The 18,238-nt window shown below is 38.4% G+C and overlaps 1 protein-coding gene across 3 annotated transcripts in view; it reads right to left on the bottom strand.

Annotated features, from left to right (window-relative positions):
* RYR2 (ryanodine receptor 2) overlaps positions 1-18,238 on the bottom strand; it is a 751,000-nt gene that overhangs the window by 162,765 nt on the left and 569,997 nt on the right. For all 3 annotated transcript variants that reach the window (XM_059170336.1, XM_059170337.1, XM_059170338.1), the window contains exons 49-58: positions 17,176-17,345; positions 15,783-16,003; positions 14,324-14,414; positions 12,067-12,207; positions 9,998-10,161; positions 7,720-7,798; positions 5,582-5,671; positions 4,645-4,782; positions 2,878-2,955; positions 1,161-1,236 (exon numbers count right to left, since the gene is read on the bottom strand). In XM_059170336.1, coding sequence (XP_059026319.1) covers positions 1,161-1,236; positions 2,878-2,955; positions 4,645-4,782; positions 5,582-5,671; positions 7,720-7,798; positions 9,998-10,161; positions 12,067-12,207; positions 14,324-14,414; positions 15,783-16,003; positions 17,176-17,345 — 1,248 coding nt within the window. The remainder of the gene's footprint in view (positions 1-1,160; positions 1,237-2,877; positions 2,956-4,644; positions 4,783-5,581; positions 5,672-7,719; positions 7,799-9,997; positions 10,162-12,066; positions 12,208-14,323; positions 14,415-15,782; positions 16,004-17,175; positions 17,346-18,238) is intronic.

Raw genomic sequence — 18,238 nt, 5'->3', positions numbered from 1 at the left:
AAGCTACTTGGGAAAAAAAGAGAACATATTTTTTTCATGTCATCTGCCCGCATGAAAAATAGGAATTTTGTTGACTAGTCACTTGGATGATGTCTCTTCAAGAATCCCACTAAGCAAAACTCTGTGCCGCTGTGAATCAGCCGTCCATCCATCCATCCATCTGTCAGCCAACCAAACGTCTGGCCATTCATTTAACAAAAATTCATGGAAGGCTTCTAGAAAAACAGGCCCAGCCTTGAGTCGAATTTTGCAACAGGCAATTGTGGTGTAAGGAATCCTCTCTGTTCATTTCCATGACTGATTCTAATTTGTGCTACTCTGTTCTCTACTGTTTGATGCCTGGTCCCAACCAGCAACATCACCTAGTTTTAGCCCTGAAATACCCTGCCCTTCAAAACTCTCTCCCATATATTTTTATTTATGCCAATAAGTAAGAGACAGAATTTCTGATGCCTAGAACTGTACAGTAAATATGACAAAAGTAACATAATTTGTGGTCCTGACCTGGAGATAGTTACATTCTCTGTGAGGGAAAGAAATCCATGTAGGAAGTAGTGAGAGGTGTGCACGTGCACACACACACACAAACATGTTCACAGACCAATACAGAATAAATAACGATGAGAGAGATCATCAGTGTAGGATACACTAAATTGAAGAAATTATTTCTGCAAATAAATTAAGAGAAGACTTGAGAAAATGATTAAGAATATTTAGTCACTTTAGTATTTAAGAAAAACAGCAGAAAAGGAAAGCAAAAGCATGTAAGGGACAAGAGCATGACTGTACTGGGACCACCAGAGGGGGTGACTGGAAGCGGGAAGGCACGACGTGAGAAAAACATCTGAGTTAGGGATAGAAGTCAGGGAGCGAGGTCTAAGAAATACACAGAATACCTCGAATGTTAGAATGAGAACCGGTATCTGCAAGCTAACACGGGCCTGAAAGAGCCATCGGAATTCTGAGACATGAAGAAAGGTGCACTCGCAGTTAGGTAATTACGGAATTTCCACCCAAAACTGTTACAGGCGTGTTTGAACTAGTCTAAGAAAACAAATGGATAATAAGTTCTCATTCTAAAAAGACTGTTCCATCCAATTCAGAGACGCACATAGTCGCACTCTGATTCGTTTTTAATCAGGATTTTTAGAAAATATTACCTTTGGATTCCAGCTCCATTTTCTTTTTCTTTGCCCATATATTGTGGTAGTTTTCAGCCATCATTTCTGCCATAGCCTTAAGTGAACAAAATATTTAGCAAATAAGTTACAGTTTAAGGAGTAGAAATAAGAAATTTGCTTGCCAATAGGTAATATTATAACATACTTTAAATTAATAAATCATAGTGTGTCAGTGCTAAAATACCTTTAAAAGATCATTGAGCACAACTCTTTTTTTAAAGATTTTTTTAAAAAGATTTTATTCATTTATTTGACAGAGAGACAGAAAGAGAGGGAATACAAGCAGGGGGAGTGGGAAAGGGAGAAGCAGGGAGCCCCAAGTGGGGCTCAATCCCAGAACCCTGGGATCATGACCTGAGCCAAAAGCAGACCCTTAAGGACTGAGCCAGCCAGGCACCCTGAATACAACTCCTACTTGGAATCTGAATCCCAAATAATTCCAGCCTGTGAAATCATGCAGCAGTAAACATCAGAGGTGATCTGATGGGACTGATTCTTGTTATTTGTAATATTCAAGGACACAGGTTTTATTAATCAAATAATGAAATTTCAAATTAGCTGCGAACTCTAACAAAAAAAATCTATATATTTGCATGTTCTTACTGTAATCTCCAAAGCTTTAAAAGACCATCTAAACTTTATTAAACAGGGAATGCAAAGAACCTAGAGGGACATTCTAGATTCCACATCTGTCCCAAACTTGGGGAGAGATCAGAGACCTTAGACAAACCACATTAACCTTTCTGTGGACTTTTTTTTTTTTAATTTATTTGAGAGAGTGAGAGAGAGAGAATGTGTGTGCACAGGGGGAGGGGCATAGGAAAAGAATCTCAAGCAGACTCCCACTTGAGTGGGGAGACCAACACAGGGCTCGATCTCACAACTATGAGACCATGACCTGAGCTAAATTCAAAAGTCAGACACGTTAACTGACTACGGAGCCACAGAGGCTCCCTGGGCTGTGGCCTTTTGCTTATCAAAATCTTACCTTATCTAAAATCTTATCTCAATATTATCAAAAGATAAGATTGCCTCTAACATTCTCTCATCTCCTTTTGATTTTCAAGTTCACTATCTCATTTTAAGATCTCCATCCATACAGGAGCAAAGACAGAGGGCAAGCCAAACCATTTAACATAATTAATATGACCTACTACATAGGGGTTCTCTTTATGTATTTATTTCTCTTGGATCAATACTAACGACGCCAATACTGTTGTTTGATCATCATATGGACCTGTTGACTTCTGATACAAGACAACACATTTTCTTTTACTCAAATCAACCATTTCAAAGTATGCTCCTTAGAGACCAAGGAGAACAGATACAACTATGGACGGAGCAGGCAGAACGCCCCCAGTTTCCTTGGATAAATGACTTAGAATATATATTCTTTAACTGAGGTTACCCTTAAGCAGAGCATAACTAATTCCTGATTTATTCTCTTCTCACACAGTACTTCATTATAGTGGGATTTTTTAAAATAGCCATTATCTTTAAGGAAAATATGTTATCTAGAAGAAACATCCTAGAAAAAGTTGTATCAACTTTAAAAGCAATTAAGGTCCATAATTTTCAATTTCACAGACCCTTTATATGATCACCACATTCAAATAATTCATGTGGAAAATACAGGCAGGAAAGCGTCACAGTCTGCTTTTTAAAAATGATTCTTTTAAAAGTCCGTAACACTTACGTGCAGGTCTCGGGACAGTGTGACGTTGCTCATATCAATGGCTCGAGGACTATACCCGTGTGCAGCATCCACAGAAACCTAGATGAGTGACCAAAAATGGAGCCTAATTAAAAAGCCCAGTGGAGACTTAAGACAAATGTCAGAAATACAGGACAAATAAACTTCTACACGTCACGTTGCATCAGATGAAACCGGCAAGTATCACAAACGTATCTAGCAAATTAAATGATGTTTGGGTGTCTGATCGTTTCAATTGATGACTGAATAATATATCCCAACATCTCAGGGACTGCCAGTCCCAAAAGCTAATGATCAGAATTCCACAAATTGTGCAAAGAATCCAATATTCTGAAGCATTACCTTCGTCAAAGGATCCCCTGTATTCTTCGGTTTCTTACAGATTCAAATCAGCTGCATAAAATTTATTCTTCCTCATGCAAACAGTAATTAATCAAAGAAGGCAATACTTACAAATGTTTCAGTGGGCCAAAGGTTAAGACAAAATACAGCCAACTCTTTAATTTTAAAAGTACTTCATACATGGTCAATGATTAACCAAGGTATCCCCAATAACAAGGAAACTTAATTTCTGAATTTTGGCATTTTTAAAACGAAAAATACCTTGTCATCAACTGTAAGACTTCTCATACTGCCCTATGCTTTTTTTTTTTTTTTAAAGATTTATTTATTTGAGATGTGGGTGGCAGTGAGGGCAGAGGGAGAGGGAAAAGCAGCCTTCCTACTGAGCAGGGGGCCCAACATAGGGCTCAATCCCAGGATCCTGGGACAATGACCTGAGCTGAAGGCAGGCGTTTGACAAAAGAGCCCCCCAAGTGCCGTACCCCCCACCCCTCACCCATCTCAAGGTCTTTAACTTTGATCATACTGGCAAAGCCCAAGTAAAGCAGTATTTTCAGATTCCAGCAACTGGGGATCATCTTTGGAAACCATATTCCGCCTAACACAACATCTATAATCAAATTATTGTTCTGTCCTTGTCATCTCCAAGTGCTGCTGTGTTCCCTACCTTACTCAAATTAACTACCCTCCTGACAGGCCAGTCTGGATCCATGGCGATCACCTTGAGTACTCCTCCCCATCCACAATCCTCTATCAGACAGTCACAGAATTCTGTCTCCTCTACTTCAAAAATATCTCCAGTATATATCCATTTCCCTTCATTCCCACTATCTTTGCTCTAATTCAGACATTTGATACTTCTGTTCTGTTTCGTGGCATGTCTACAATACCCTTCCCAAGGAATCGGCCTTTCTGTCTTCAGTCTCCCCCTTCTCTGATTCATTCCCCATTCTGCTGTCAGAACTGTATTTTCAAAATGTTTGTCACTCTCTAAATTTGCTATACAGGAAACATCTGTGGGCATGGACAGTCTTCCTTGTCTTAGTATTCCCTGCAGCACCAAACCCTACTTCATTGGCTCCACGATGATAAAATAATTCCTAATCTCACAGATACTGTAGCACATGTCTACCTTTTTTTTTTTTTTTAACAAGATTTTATTTATTTGACAGACAAATCACAAGTAGACCGAGAGGCAGGCAGAAGCAGGGGTTGGGGTGTGCAGGCTCCCTGCTGAGCAGAGAGCCCCATGTGGGGCTCAATTCCAGGACCCTGAGATCATGACCTAAGCCAAAGGCAGAGGCTTTAACCCACCGAGCCACCCAAGTGCCCCAGCAAATGTCTATCTTAAAACTGATAAAAAACAGAATTAGACATGAGCAGTGGATTCGCCAGTACGGTTCTTACCTGACTTGTCTGAGAAATGCGACGCGTCCGATTGTAGAGGGCCATGCTGTCTCCCTCCCTCGTTCTCTCAATCCTCCAACCCCACGCCAGCATGGTTTTTAAAGACTCTTTGATCGGCCAGCGATAAATTTCTTTTTCCTAGCGACAAAAACAAAGAGGGGAATAAAGGGTGTGGGCATGATGAATCCGAATGAAAATAAAAAAATCTGAAATAGGCTGCCTCTCCTTATAAAAAAAAAAAAAAAAGATGGACATTGTTTATTTAAAAAAGAAAAGGTAAAATAAAATTTCAGAAAAGCAGAGTGTGAGTAGAAATGTACTTTGACCAAGACCCCTAAGAGGGATATCAGCTTAAAACTGCATGGAGGTTAATTTCCTTTAGTTTCCCTGCTTGTGATACTTTGTATAGAAACTAAAAAGGAGAAGCAGTGCCAGATTATATGCTATATATGTCAAGGCTTTTCTGAATAAACACCTGAATAAACAGATAAGACTAACTCTCCCTCCATAAGCACCAAGCTACAAAGTTCTGTATTTGTCAAGATACTGTGTCCCCACAGTAGAAAAATACATGAAAACGTATAAATAATAATCATCGTAGATTACTTCATTATCCCTCATCAAGATACTCCTAAGCATGATAAGAGTATTTTCCAGAGTCCTTAAAAATATGGGGTAAGGATAAAAATTTAAAAAGGACTGAAAAATACTAAGGAGATTAATATACTGATAGAATTAAATACTGATAGAAAATACAGTTAAATACTGACAGAAAATGAGAATAGAGAAGACAAGAGACAAAAGATAAAAAATGGGACCTTTAAATAAAGGGTTTTTTAAAAGTGTATACAATAAGACATTTAATAAGAAATTACATAATAAAAATTTCAAAATAAATTGTAACTATATAACCACACACACACAAAAAAGCTCTCACCTTTTCGGATAATAGTTTATATGGCTTCATTAATGGTTGAACTTTAGATGAGTCTGAATATATTTCTCCATAAATCCATCCATTTGCCAACTTAAAAAATCATCAAAATTATTTTACATGGATTAGTTGGGGAGAGTGTAGGTGTGCATGTGTTTAAATACATTTGGTAAAATAAATCTAAATAAACCAAGACTTTAGGCTCTGAATCCCACCCAGCATAAGTTAATATAAAGAGTTCCACCCTGACCAGTATTATTTTTGAGTAATCACTGAGAGTAATTCTGGTCACCCAGAGATCCAACATACCCAGTCTTCCTTAAACAGACCCAGGTCTGACTGGGTCATAAGCATTCCCCCCACAGGCAGTCTACGGGGTGCCTGGCCCCCACGATAGTGATTCTGCCACATTGTGGGAACCTCCATCTAAAATTTTCTTTTCATTATTTTTTAAATGCTTTTTTGAAACGCTCATTTTTAGAGGAAAACTGGATGATTCTGCTTTATGGAGAAGTCGTTCTGAATAATGCTGCCTGTTTGTCCGCTCCAGTACTCAGCAATCTCTTAACACGTTTGTTCCACATTATTTTGCTCACATATGTATTCTGTATCCATCTCCACTTCCCTAGCTCCTCTCCTGCCCACCTACGGATTCCGAGGAACCGAACTGGAATCCCTCAGGACAGCCTACCGGACACTTCCTCTCCATCACCACCAGCTCAGGACCCAACAAGGTCTTTATGGAAAACAGAACTTAACTCCTACAGACTCACCTCAGAAGTAAACCTACTGAACAAAGATTCACAAATTTATCAAACCAGAAAGAGGGTTTCTCAGGAGGAGACCGACTGGCTGAGGCAAGACATGAAATTGATAGACATCTAGCCGGTAACACGGAGCTGCCCTACACACACAAACGCTACAGAACCCGTCCTGTTTGACCTTCACTCCGCCAGCAGCACATGATTATCTCAGATTCCTGGGTCCTCAGCTCAATTTCTCTGACAAAAATTCACAGCCATCATCTCTCAAATGTAACCAGGCTCACCACAGTGTGAACACTCGGCCACAAGCTTTGAGAGAATTTCATGGTGGTGCGACATGTGGTACTTAGCTCATTTGCTTGCACCATTTTTTTTTTTTTTGACAAAACAGAGATGTCTTCTGGCTATGTAATTTATTCTTAGTGACCTGCAGATCTCCTCAGTAGTAAGACACACAACAGAGGAGTAGAAGGTGTAAAAAATCTCTTGATTTCAATTAATAATTTTCAAGGTTTTAGCTAACATAAAATTATATATAAAGTTTCTTCAAAAAGATTTCTGAGCCAGAGTCACCTTTTCTGATAATAGTTTAAATTGTTTCATTAAGGGGTGCCTGGGTGGCTCAGTGGGTTAAGCCTCTGCCTTCAGCTCAGGTCATGATCCCAGGGTCCTGGGATTGAGCCCCACATCGGGCTCTCTGCTCAGCTGGGAGCCTGCTTCCTCCTCTCTTTCTGCCTGCTTCTCTACCTACTTGTGATCTCTCTCTGTCAAATAAATAAATAAAATCTTAAAAAAAATGGTTTCATTAATGTTTGAACTTCAGACGAGTCTGAATATATTTCTCCATAAATCCATCTGTCATGATTATTATTTGTACTTAGGATTACTTTATATTCCCACAAACAATATGTGTTTAGAAACTAGATTTATGACTTCACAAAACTTTAATTCCTAAAACTGTGTGTCTTATGAAAAAATTCTTTTTTTTTTTTTAAAGATTTTATTTAATTATTGGAGAGTGGGGGGAGGGACAGAATCCTCAAGCAGACTCCTATTAGAGCAAAGAGCCAGACTCAGGGCTTGAACCCACGACCCTGAGATCCTAATGGGAGCTGAAACCAAGAGTCTGTTGCTCAACTAACTGAGCCACCCAGGCACCCCCTTATGAACAAATATCCTTATTCATAGGTGTATTACACACAGGTTAATGGCAGAACTAAATACTGCATCAAGCAAATCATAATTAAATGTTCTTTCCCAATCTAGACACAGCTTTCACTTTAAAGTGGGAAGCGATCCCCGTCAGAAATATCTGAACGGTGACCCATCATTGGGTATACTCAGTCCTGAGTTCGAATGTGATACTCTGACTTTTACCTTGTCCATTGACCATCTGTCATGAGAATGTTCTGCGTACTTGTTAATGAAGTATTCCAGCTTCTCGGGGATTGTAATACTATGAGAAAAACAAAGAAAAGAGAACTTGATTTTTTTTATAGGATTTACAGGAAACCATACCAATAATTTACTCACAACTTATGACTGCATAATCCCACTGGATGCACAACTCTTAAAAAATCATCTTAACAAGGTATTACTTTTCCATAGTGTAGGAACAAAGTTAAACTCAAGCTGTAATGTTCTCTCTGCTCATCTTAAATGAATTCATACATTATGGCTCAACGTTAAGTTATATATGATAAAAATTATATATAATATAAATGAAAATAATTAAAATATTTTCAAAGATAAGGACAATAGATTATACCAAAAAAAATTTTAAACCTGAATCAAGATATGGTTAGACTTAATGAGCTTAAAGACATACTTCTCTTCCACATTCATTCTCTGATGCTATTCTCCCTTTTTGACTTAAGCCTCATCTACAACAACTGTAAGTAGGTAAAAGATGGCTGAAATCTGGTTACATTTTTTTAAATGTACTAAAAGTCTAAATGAAGTCATACATCTAGTGATATGTTAATGATTTTCCATTTCATGGTCTACATATAACATTCAAACTGTTCTTAAAACGGACTATCGTGAAAAGCTATTCATGCTTTGTGATAACACTTATTTTTGATTCCTTTCATATCTAATTCATATTTGATCTCTTGAACAGATGTTGAATGCATGTAGGTGATAACCAAGTTTGATGGTAAATATGGGACTTTGGAATATTAAATATACTGACAAATGGGAAATTATATACATATAATTCCATTCATTCACACAATTAACTTACTAACACAATTACCATTGAGAACTGAATTCTAAAAAAAAAAAAGACTAGCATAATGATACGGTTTATTGTTCTTTCTTAACAACGTTATCAGTCAGTAACTACAGGACACAGACATATTTAAGAAATAATATATAAAAATCACAAAGATGTAGAAATGATTGATATCAGTAAGTAAACCTAATCTGCTAAGAATTCCCCAAAGAGACAAGCCTAGGCAAATGAATACACATGCCCAATGGTTGTTAATTAATTAGAGTTAATTAATCAACACCAAGACCATGACATGCTCTGATGTTATTTTAAAATCCTGGATTACTGTATGTTAGCAAACCACAAACTTACCCATGTAGGAACTGAACATGTGATAGTCTGATTTACTTACATCGAAGAGATACAAAGGATCAATCACATAAGCCAAATACTGGGGGGGGCAGAGTCTTTTCTCACAGGACTGTCATCAAATACCAAACATGCAAATGTAAGGCATTATCCAACTAATGGCATACCACTCGGGTTGAAATTTTGATCTGTAATGGAAGCTAAACCAGCTGGGGGCTGCCCAGAAGCCTAAAAGTTGAACTCCCAAGCAAATTCAGATGCTGTGGACATAGCTACCAAGTGACTACCTTGCTAACCACTGATGGTGCAGGGTCACCATGCTATCGATAAGATAATGTAGCATGAAGAGTCAGCTTTCCTCCCCAATGGGAAACCATGGTCCTACTCAAAGACAGTAACAACAGAAATGCTGAGACTCCCAGACACCTGAGAATCCCACTTGCGAAATGATTTACATAACTAAGTACAAGTAAGAATGTTGATAAAGTTAAGTAACATTTTATCTGTGGCTAAGGGTATTGCACTACAGTCTAACTGCATGCTCAATTTTCCACCAATATTCTCATTTGATATTCCCTGGAATCCCATACTTTGCTTTATGATGTTGAACATCAGCTTCTGCCCCTGGGCTCTGCTGAGATGTAGTGATGGTGGAGTGACGTCCCACAGCTCACAGGAACAGATTGGTCCTGCATGCTGGTATCACCCCCAGTCAGAGATGATAGACAGAGGTTGGCTGCAATTATTAATAAACATTTAGGGTCAATTTTCAACTCAAGATAGAGCCGATGGGCTTTCTTGATTCTCATCACTGTAGGTATTACCATGTGGTTATATACAGAGAACCTAGGTTCTGATGAGTCTCCTACAAGATACATCTTGTCTACTTCTGATATTTGGGTAATCATTATTATTACGACTATCATTTCGTCAAGTAAAGGGACCCCTATCAAAAGGATACCAATTCAAAGGGGGCATGGATTAGAGAAAGTTCACTTTAGTACCTTATTCAATTTCAGACTTCACACATCATTTACAATAAAAATCTGCTGCAATAGAAAGAGTCCATACTTTGAGGTATCAACAGGTTGTGGGTTAAAGTTCCCTTCAGAATCCATTGATGACTGTTTTTCCATCATACTGACATAATTTGACTCCATGTAGTCTGGGGGCAAAGCTCCCGCAACTGCACTCAGGCAAGGCAGTGCCAGTTTGAAAAGTTCTTGTTCATATTTCTGGGAAGAAACAGAGGATCAAAACAAACCAACAAACAAAAACAAAACACACACACACACAAAAGACAAGACAAAACAGAACAAAGAAAGAACACAAAAAATTCTGTATTACTATTGAGCACAAGTTGTCAAAATGGTTGCTGTGGCTGGCAAGATATTTTATTTTATTTTTAAAAAAGATTTTATTTATTTATTTGAAAGAGATCACAAGTAGGCAGAGAGGCAGGCAGAGAGGGGGGGGAAGCAGGCTCCCTGCTGAGCAGAGAGCCCAATGCAGGGCCGATCCTAGGACCTTGAGGTCATGACCTGAGCTGAAGGCAGAGGCTTAACCCACTAAGCAACCCAGGCGTCCCTGGCAAGATATTTTAAGCGAAAATCAGAATGACCCTAGGCTAACTTAACTCCCTTACAGAATTCTTCCTCTAGCAAATGGGAAATACAGCCTGAAATCCCACCAAATAGGAGAGAGGCTGAAGTCAGACAGACTGCCATTATCATTTAAGAAGAAAATCTTGGCTTCTCCAAGAGTGGTTCTCCAATACTTTATGAAATCAATCTGAATGTTCTAAATGTATAACATGTCTTGATGACATAAACATAATTTCAGTCAATTGCATAATTATAGAATATTGCTACACCATATTATAAAGACTACATAAAGGGACATTCCGGAGAGTAAAAAATTTTAACCAATCTGTATCATATTACGAAGGTCTAAAAAATAAAATGCTAAACTGAGAAAGAAATTCTATTGGGAGTATGCACAAACAAAATTTCTGGGGAGTATTATTTGCACATTAATTACATAACTGATTAAATTTATATTTCCGATTTTTTAAATAAAAAATTATTTAAAAATTACCTCACTTTGAATGTTCAGTTTTAAATTAATGATCTGAGTCCTTCTAAAACTGCCTTCTAGATATTATTTTAAAAAGGACTCTCAGTTCCCAAAGGCAATTCAGTGACATAAAATACCAAGACGGGGGCACCTGGGTGGCTCAGTGGGTTAAGCCGCTGCCTTCGGCTCAGGTCATGATCTCAGGGTCCTGGGATCGAGTCCCATGTCGGGCTCTCTGCTCAGCAGGGAGCCTGCTTCCCTTTCTCTCTCTGCCTGCCTCTCCATCTACTTGTGATTTCTCTCTGTCAAATAAATAAATAAATAAAATCTTAAAAAAAAAATATCAAGACGTAGCTTCCAACTGTAATCACGGGTGAACTTCACTCTAGGACTTAGCAAACTTCTGGGTATCTTGCTCCACTTGTCTAATATTGTGTATCCAGGAATTCAAACTGATTGGGATTAACAATTTAAGCAGAAGCATACAAAGCAGACTCTTCTGATTTTTCCTGAAGAACAATCCCCACCCCAGCCTTGTGAAAATACATCAACTATTCCTTATAAATCTGCCAACTATTATAGGATATCACATATAGAAAGCAACACAGAGTGACTTAAATCTCCATAGCAGCAAAGCAGGAAAAGCCACTAAGGCCACTGGAATATTACAATTCCATGAGATTGCGTTTGTTTATATTTGATCAGATTTCTTCATGGTTTTAAGATCCGGTGACCAGGGAGGGGTTGAGTCCAGGTAAGTGGAAACGCACCAGAAACTTAACCAAATTACGTGCGTAATTTCCCGAAATGCTTAGCCATTTTAAGTTCGGAAAGTGTTATGATCACAAGGAACAGGTTACCATAACGATTACTAAAATCAAATGTAAATGGCACAGGTTACCATAATGATTACTAAAATCAAATTTAAATGGCATTCTCAACATTTGTTAGACATTGAAAAAAAAAAGAAAAGACTAAGCTTTAATAAGATAATATTTCACTAGGAATATTTATAGCTTTTATACATGACTGCATCACACAAAATCCATAAAATCTTAAATCACCTTTTGAGACAGGGCGTCAAAGATGCCCCAAAACAGCTTTCTTGATAAATGAAGCTCTTCTTCAGAGGCAGCTCCAAAGTTCCCCCACCCTCCAGGCAAACAGTAATACTTCCAGCATCTTTCATAATGATTTGTCAGCAGCTAGGTGAGAAAACAATTATAAATGCAATGAGTGAAAGATACCTTTTACATTTTTCCCATTTCCATTTGACATTCAGATGCCACGTAATAAGGTCAACTGAAACAAAACTGCTCAATCTCCTGTGAAAATTCTTCTGGAGAACACTATTTATTACCTTATATATGATGCCTGTTTAAAATTTAACACTGAGCACAGTATGAAGACCCAATGCCCGATGTAACTCCTACGTGCATCTTGGACAGCATTCTTTATGAGGCTGGTAGGGATGTATCCCTGGGTCCTATACTTGTGGCTATCATTTGCTTGGTTTTGTGAATCACGATCCTTTGGATAAGCACGTGTGCTTAATGAAAGGACTGATGTCAGGATGACCCAGAGGCTCAAGAGAGTATCTCTATGACGCAGCAGCTGAAATGTACATTAAAAGGGAAATCTACCTCTGGGCAGTTCTGCTTCCTTTTTGCCAATCCTTAATCACCACACTTTAAGCTTTGCTCCAGAAATTCCACCTCTCAGTAAACTTGCCAAACTTCTCCATTTCAGTAATGTCTTTACCTATCTTTCTTCGGTAGTTATTTACCTATATTTTATTTTATAAATAAAATATAAAATATTTATTTTATTTTACCTAAATTTTATTTTACCCATATTTCTTTGGTGGTTATGCAATTTATTATCTTGCCAAGTGTCTGTGTTCATCTTCCATTTTCGTCTGTGCGCGTTTGGTTTGTTTCGGACTACACTGTAAGTTTAAAGGCAAGGATAGAATCTTCTAATTTTGTAGTTCTTCAGCAATTCATTTTTGATCTTTAAACTAACAAACATGCACGACCACTTGAATTAATAAAATGATCTGTACGCATCAACTATGCATTTTTGGACTCTCTTTTCTGTCACGAAGGAAGAAAACAGATCGAAAAGGACAGATGTTATTAAAACAAACTACATCTCTTACTAGAGAAATACTTCCAGATTGGTCTTCCTCTCCATTACAAACCACACACATACACACACGTGCACACATACACATGATTTAGAAATCTCAAATGATGAAACAGTGATATTGAGTGTGTTTGGATTAGCTTGGAAATATCTACAACCTGAAAGAATTTATCACATAAAGTAATACTATCTCTTTTTTCAGGTACCTTCCAGCTCATCTGTATGAGGAAAATTTTGTATGAGAAAGCTCTTCCAGAAGATGAAAACTGTAAAAATGGGATTTTCAGTAAGAATACCATTTATTCTGCCTCATTCATTAATCTAAATTTGCTAAACCAAAATGAATTTTTCAGGGAGAAAGACCATATCTGCCAGATGTCTAGGGGTGCTGAGAGTTAACAGCTCAAAAAATTGACTCATTTTTTATCTCAAACTTCTTTTTGCCAGCACTGTTACTGGGTGGCCATGAGGAAAATGAGGTTTACCAGATGCCTGTGCAGAAAGGCTCCCCATAGAACAGTCATTACATGTTCTATGACCTCCATCCCCAGACCATGCTATTAGATGTATTAGGACACACCAAATATTTTAATCCTCAATCTGCATTGTGATATTAGATGAGGGAAAAATATTCTCAGGTCAGTAAGACAGTATGAGACTTGATCATTCATGAACAGAATAATGAAGGACAGGGAAAATGTCTAATTCTTCTATACTCAGTGACAAACTGTGAACAGCATAGATAGAGGTTATCTTTGAACCCTATGACATAATATTTGGAAACTGCCATGTGATTACCAACTTAGAAAATGAGTGTTTTAGACAGCCTGCTCTTTATCCCCAGAGGCTGCTAATATTTCAGGCCATACCTACTACATGTTTCCCACCCTTAAGAATACTTTGGCTCATGTTTTCTTGGTGGCTCATTTTCCCCATTGATTTCCATTTCCATTCACCTACAGGAAATCAGTCTCAGAACGTCTATGATCTTTCAGGACTTCTTTTATTGTGATATGCACAGCTCTCAAATTTACATGCCCGCTTTCAAGAACCGGAAGAAATTTTCCAGCATCGAAAATCAAGCATGGTGTTTCTAAGAGGGGTGTGTGTTGAAGGGGAGAACAGCCAAGGGGACCCAGTAATCCTGTAACTACAGACATTTCCCCTACTCACCTTAAGAGGCATCTTTGCATGTTCATTTAATAACGGGACGTCAAATACTAATCTTCGGAGCAAGTGCTGCATCATAGAAGGTCTCAGTTGGCTGGTGGAACAAAGTTTATTTTAATAACGAAGGGAAGTAAAAAAAAAAAAAAAAAAAACCACAAAAAACCCAAAACAAAACCAATAAACAAAAAATAATGAAGGGAAATGTCTCTAAACTGAGGAAATAATTCATGAGCCTATGTAAGCCAAGAACCTGTACCTACACTTCTCTTCAGAAGGGGTTACTTAGGTGTCCCCAAACCAAAGATTAGCCCACCGCTACACAACTGTATAAAGTTACATTTCCAATTTGTCTCAATCCTGAAGATCTGAGGTCCACTCCCTATTTGCTACAGATTTTCCTCTTCTCCCTTCACTTCCCAACAACCCACCACCACAGACCCTACTGTTTCCTGAGACCCTTGCTCCAGTAATTATAGTAACTGCTTCTTCCCTCACTCCACTGGCCAGGAAGGGTCTTCCATGACTGAATTAGAAGCAAATACAAGAAGGAGTGTTGAAAACAGGAGGGAGGGAAAAAAAGCTGAGGCAGAAATTTGGCCGGAGGAGGAAGGGAAAGAAAACTCACACAGCCCTATTGTGTCAGGTCAGCCGGAATAGTTCACCTCATTTAATAAGGAGATAAACTCTGTGAGATAGTTATTTGGGGCCCATTTTACAGAATTTTAGGGCCAGGGGAGTTAGATACATAACCCCTAATTTTTCATCTCCGTCAGTCCCATCTGGTTCCTGAACCCACATACATCGCTGTGAGTGAAAACATTTCTTCACCAGAGCACCGCTAGGCCACACACCTTCACCTGCTCTTGAAATTAGAGGGAAACCATCACCAAGCCAGTGGCTTAAGAAATTTTCACTTTAGCTGTCAGAACTCCAACAGGAGAAGGTTATGTTCTGGCTTTCAGAGTCAGATATTTGAACACTTCTACCTATGGGAAGTGGTTTTCCAGGATGAAGGAAATAGCCTTCATGATCGCCACAATAAGTAATGCTTTAATATTATACTGTGTCATCTGTTATATTTCATAAGTCTCTCTTTTCCTTTCCCTTCTGGAAAAGGAGTTAAAGTCCTCACACATCGTCAAAAGGGGAGAATCTTCCACTCTTACACGAAAGTGGCCAGGGACTCCTCACATAGTTCCTCTACCTACCAACATCCAGAACATGGGTCCAGCACTCCGTCCAACTGCCATATACCCTAGAGAGGGCTGGAGCAAGACTCCTGCACTTGACCCAAAGCAAGGGTGCTCTGATTCCAACCCTGGGTACAGGGCACTCCCTAAAATGAATTCGCTTTTCGGTACGGAAATTTCTTCCAAAATCCCTAACCATTTGTCAAGGGTCATATCATACATTCTCTCTCTCTTCAAGCAGCAGCTTGACATGGAGTGTGTCTCCCACTTACCCACAAATAGAGAGTAAACAAACTTCTATGGAATCCCGCTGAGCTTTGGTGAGAGAGCAGCCCTTAGAGAGTCTGTACACAGTGTGAAGTAAGGAGTCAATGAGAGAAGCATGGTGCTCTGTGCCCGCAAAAAGGGGGGCACATCTTGTTAACAGAGGCAGCACGGCTGTGCAAAGGTATCGATTGAGGGCCAAGGCCATGTCTGTAGCACTCAGAGCAGCCTGGAAAGGAATCGTGAGAGCAAAAAGTCATTTGCATTTGGCAGGGGACAACTCTTAAAGGGATGCATGTGTGGACGTGGGCTTTTGTTCTCTAGAAAATGACAAGTACATGAACAATGGAGATGTTCTCCAAGGTTCTGTCTTTCAGTGCGGCTAGTAGGATTTTCTACCCCTAGAAACAATCAACTTTCAGTCACTCATCAATAGATAAAGATGAAGGGTATCTGTAGTGCTAGCTCCTTCCTCGAATCTTTAGTGCTAGCTCCTTTCTTGAGAAGCCCAAGAGGCTCACCTCCTTGTCATAAGATACCAAGGGGAGGATGGATGGGAGATGAAGACATTAATCAACGACATTTAGGGATGGAGGTTATTTACATTTATATTTTAGCTCACGTGCAGCAGAATCAATAGCCAAAAGCAGATTGTCTTATTATGGTATCAGCTCTCCTGGTTAGGCTCACAATTTCAAGTGAACACACCCAACAAAGGAAAAAAAAAAAAAGTTTTTGCTTATTTTTAGGATTCTCCTTGCCTGACTTTCCTGAAAGAGCTATTATCAACTCAAGATCTGATTTCCTCCAGAATCAAAAAGATCCATGAGCGAGACTAAAAAGGTATTATTATACCTACTGAAGTAACATTTAGAGTGTCAGCTTATTCTACAATGCTTCGGACAGTAGAATATTAATACCAGTAATGACAGGTTCTCCATGTGGCCATTGGATGGACAGGAGAAATTTCAGCCTTATCTGTGCTTTAAAAATAAGGACACCAGAATAATACTGTAATTGGCACAACTCAACAATGTCCATTAAACATTCTTAATACTGTAACTGCTTTCCTTGAGAAGCATAATTCTTTAGGCCAGTTTGGAAGTTAATAGGAGCCTCTGTGACTTCCCAAATTAGAGTTATTCACATTTATTGTCCTCTGTAGTACCCAATCAGAATTCTTATCATATTCCTGAGGTTGTAAGTTTTCTCCACTATTCAGTGAATTCCTTAGGACATAGTCTATTTTATTTTCTCTTTACCTACCACCTCCCTAAAAATGTAATAGGTAATCAATAATATTTAGTAACCATGAATAAAATGAATGACCATATCTATGGAGACTATCACAAGCCAGAGAATGAAGAGTCAAAAGCTGATGTCAACTGTTCAGAACATTACCGTATCTAAAGAAGCAGCAGCCCGGAGATCTGGCAGAAAGCCAACCTCGAGAAGATGGAGGAGGAAATCTTGAACCTCAATTCCATAGACCCTGTCAAGGAACAAAACCATGGCTGCCTTGTGATCTGGGCAAAACCCTGCAGACATGTCAGGCTCCACCACATTCCCATCTAAAAGAGAGAAGGCGACATGTCGTTGTTAATGGATAGATTACAAACAGCTTCTCTCCAGCCTTCTCAAGTTTTAAGTCAAGTTATCAGTCGAATGTTTTTTTTTTTTTTTTTTTTTTTTTTTTTTTTTTTTTTTTTGTCCTTCTACTACCCACAAGCAAGTGCTGGGAATTAACTGAAGGATTATGTCAGTGCAATTTAAATTCAAGGTCATTCAAAATATGACTTGGGCATCTGTTTATTAATCGCATATATCATCAAAGACATAGCATTAGGTTAGATAATGAGAAGGAAACATGAAGGAATCCAAAATCTACACTGTAAAACTATCAGTATATACCATAAAAAGTTAAACTGTAAAGTTTTCACTGTTTTCATGAATGAGAGCCTCTTTTAAAACACTAATAAAACTCACATATCCCTATGTGATAGTCATGGTTGATTTACATATTTATGACTTAGGCAATTGCAAAATGATGAAACAACCCTATGAATCAGTTTGACTTTCAAATGAAATATGTCTCATTAATCATAATAGCATTTAATGACATTTGAAACATATTTGAGAGTCATAGTAGTCAATATTTGATGCCTTTATAATGAGTAAATCTCTTACTAGAATTCCATAGATGCACAGGTTAGGAACCACCGATATGAGGAACTGGGGGATTATGTACCAATTTAAGGTACTGGAGGGCAGAGTTGTTTCCTGTTTGACCATGTGATAATGATGCCAAGTAACATTCTGTTATTGAGAACACACTGTAAGATTCTACAAACGACATCATGGAATCTTTAATACTGAGGCAGTGTGGAGTAAAGAAGGACCCGGGTAAGAGGATACACCAACATAACCATCCTGGGAAAATAAAATTACAACATTCTTGTTTTCC

This window comes from Mustela lutreola, chromosome 4 (assembly GCF_030435805.1).
Source record: "Mustela lutreola isolate mMusLut2 chromosome 4, mMusLut2.pri, whole genome shotgun sequence".
NCBI lineage: Eukaryota > Metazoa > Chordata > Mammalia > Carnivora > Mustelidae > Mustela > Mustela lutreola.
The sequence above is the reverse complement of the archived record's forward strand: the minus strand, read 5'-3'. Positions and strand labels throughout refer to the sequence as shown.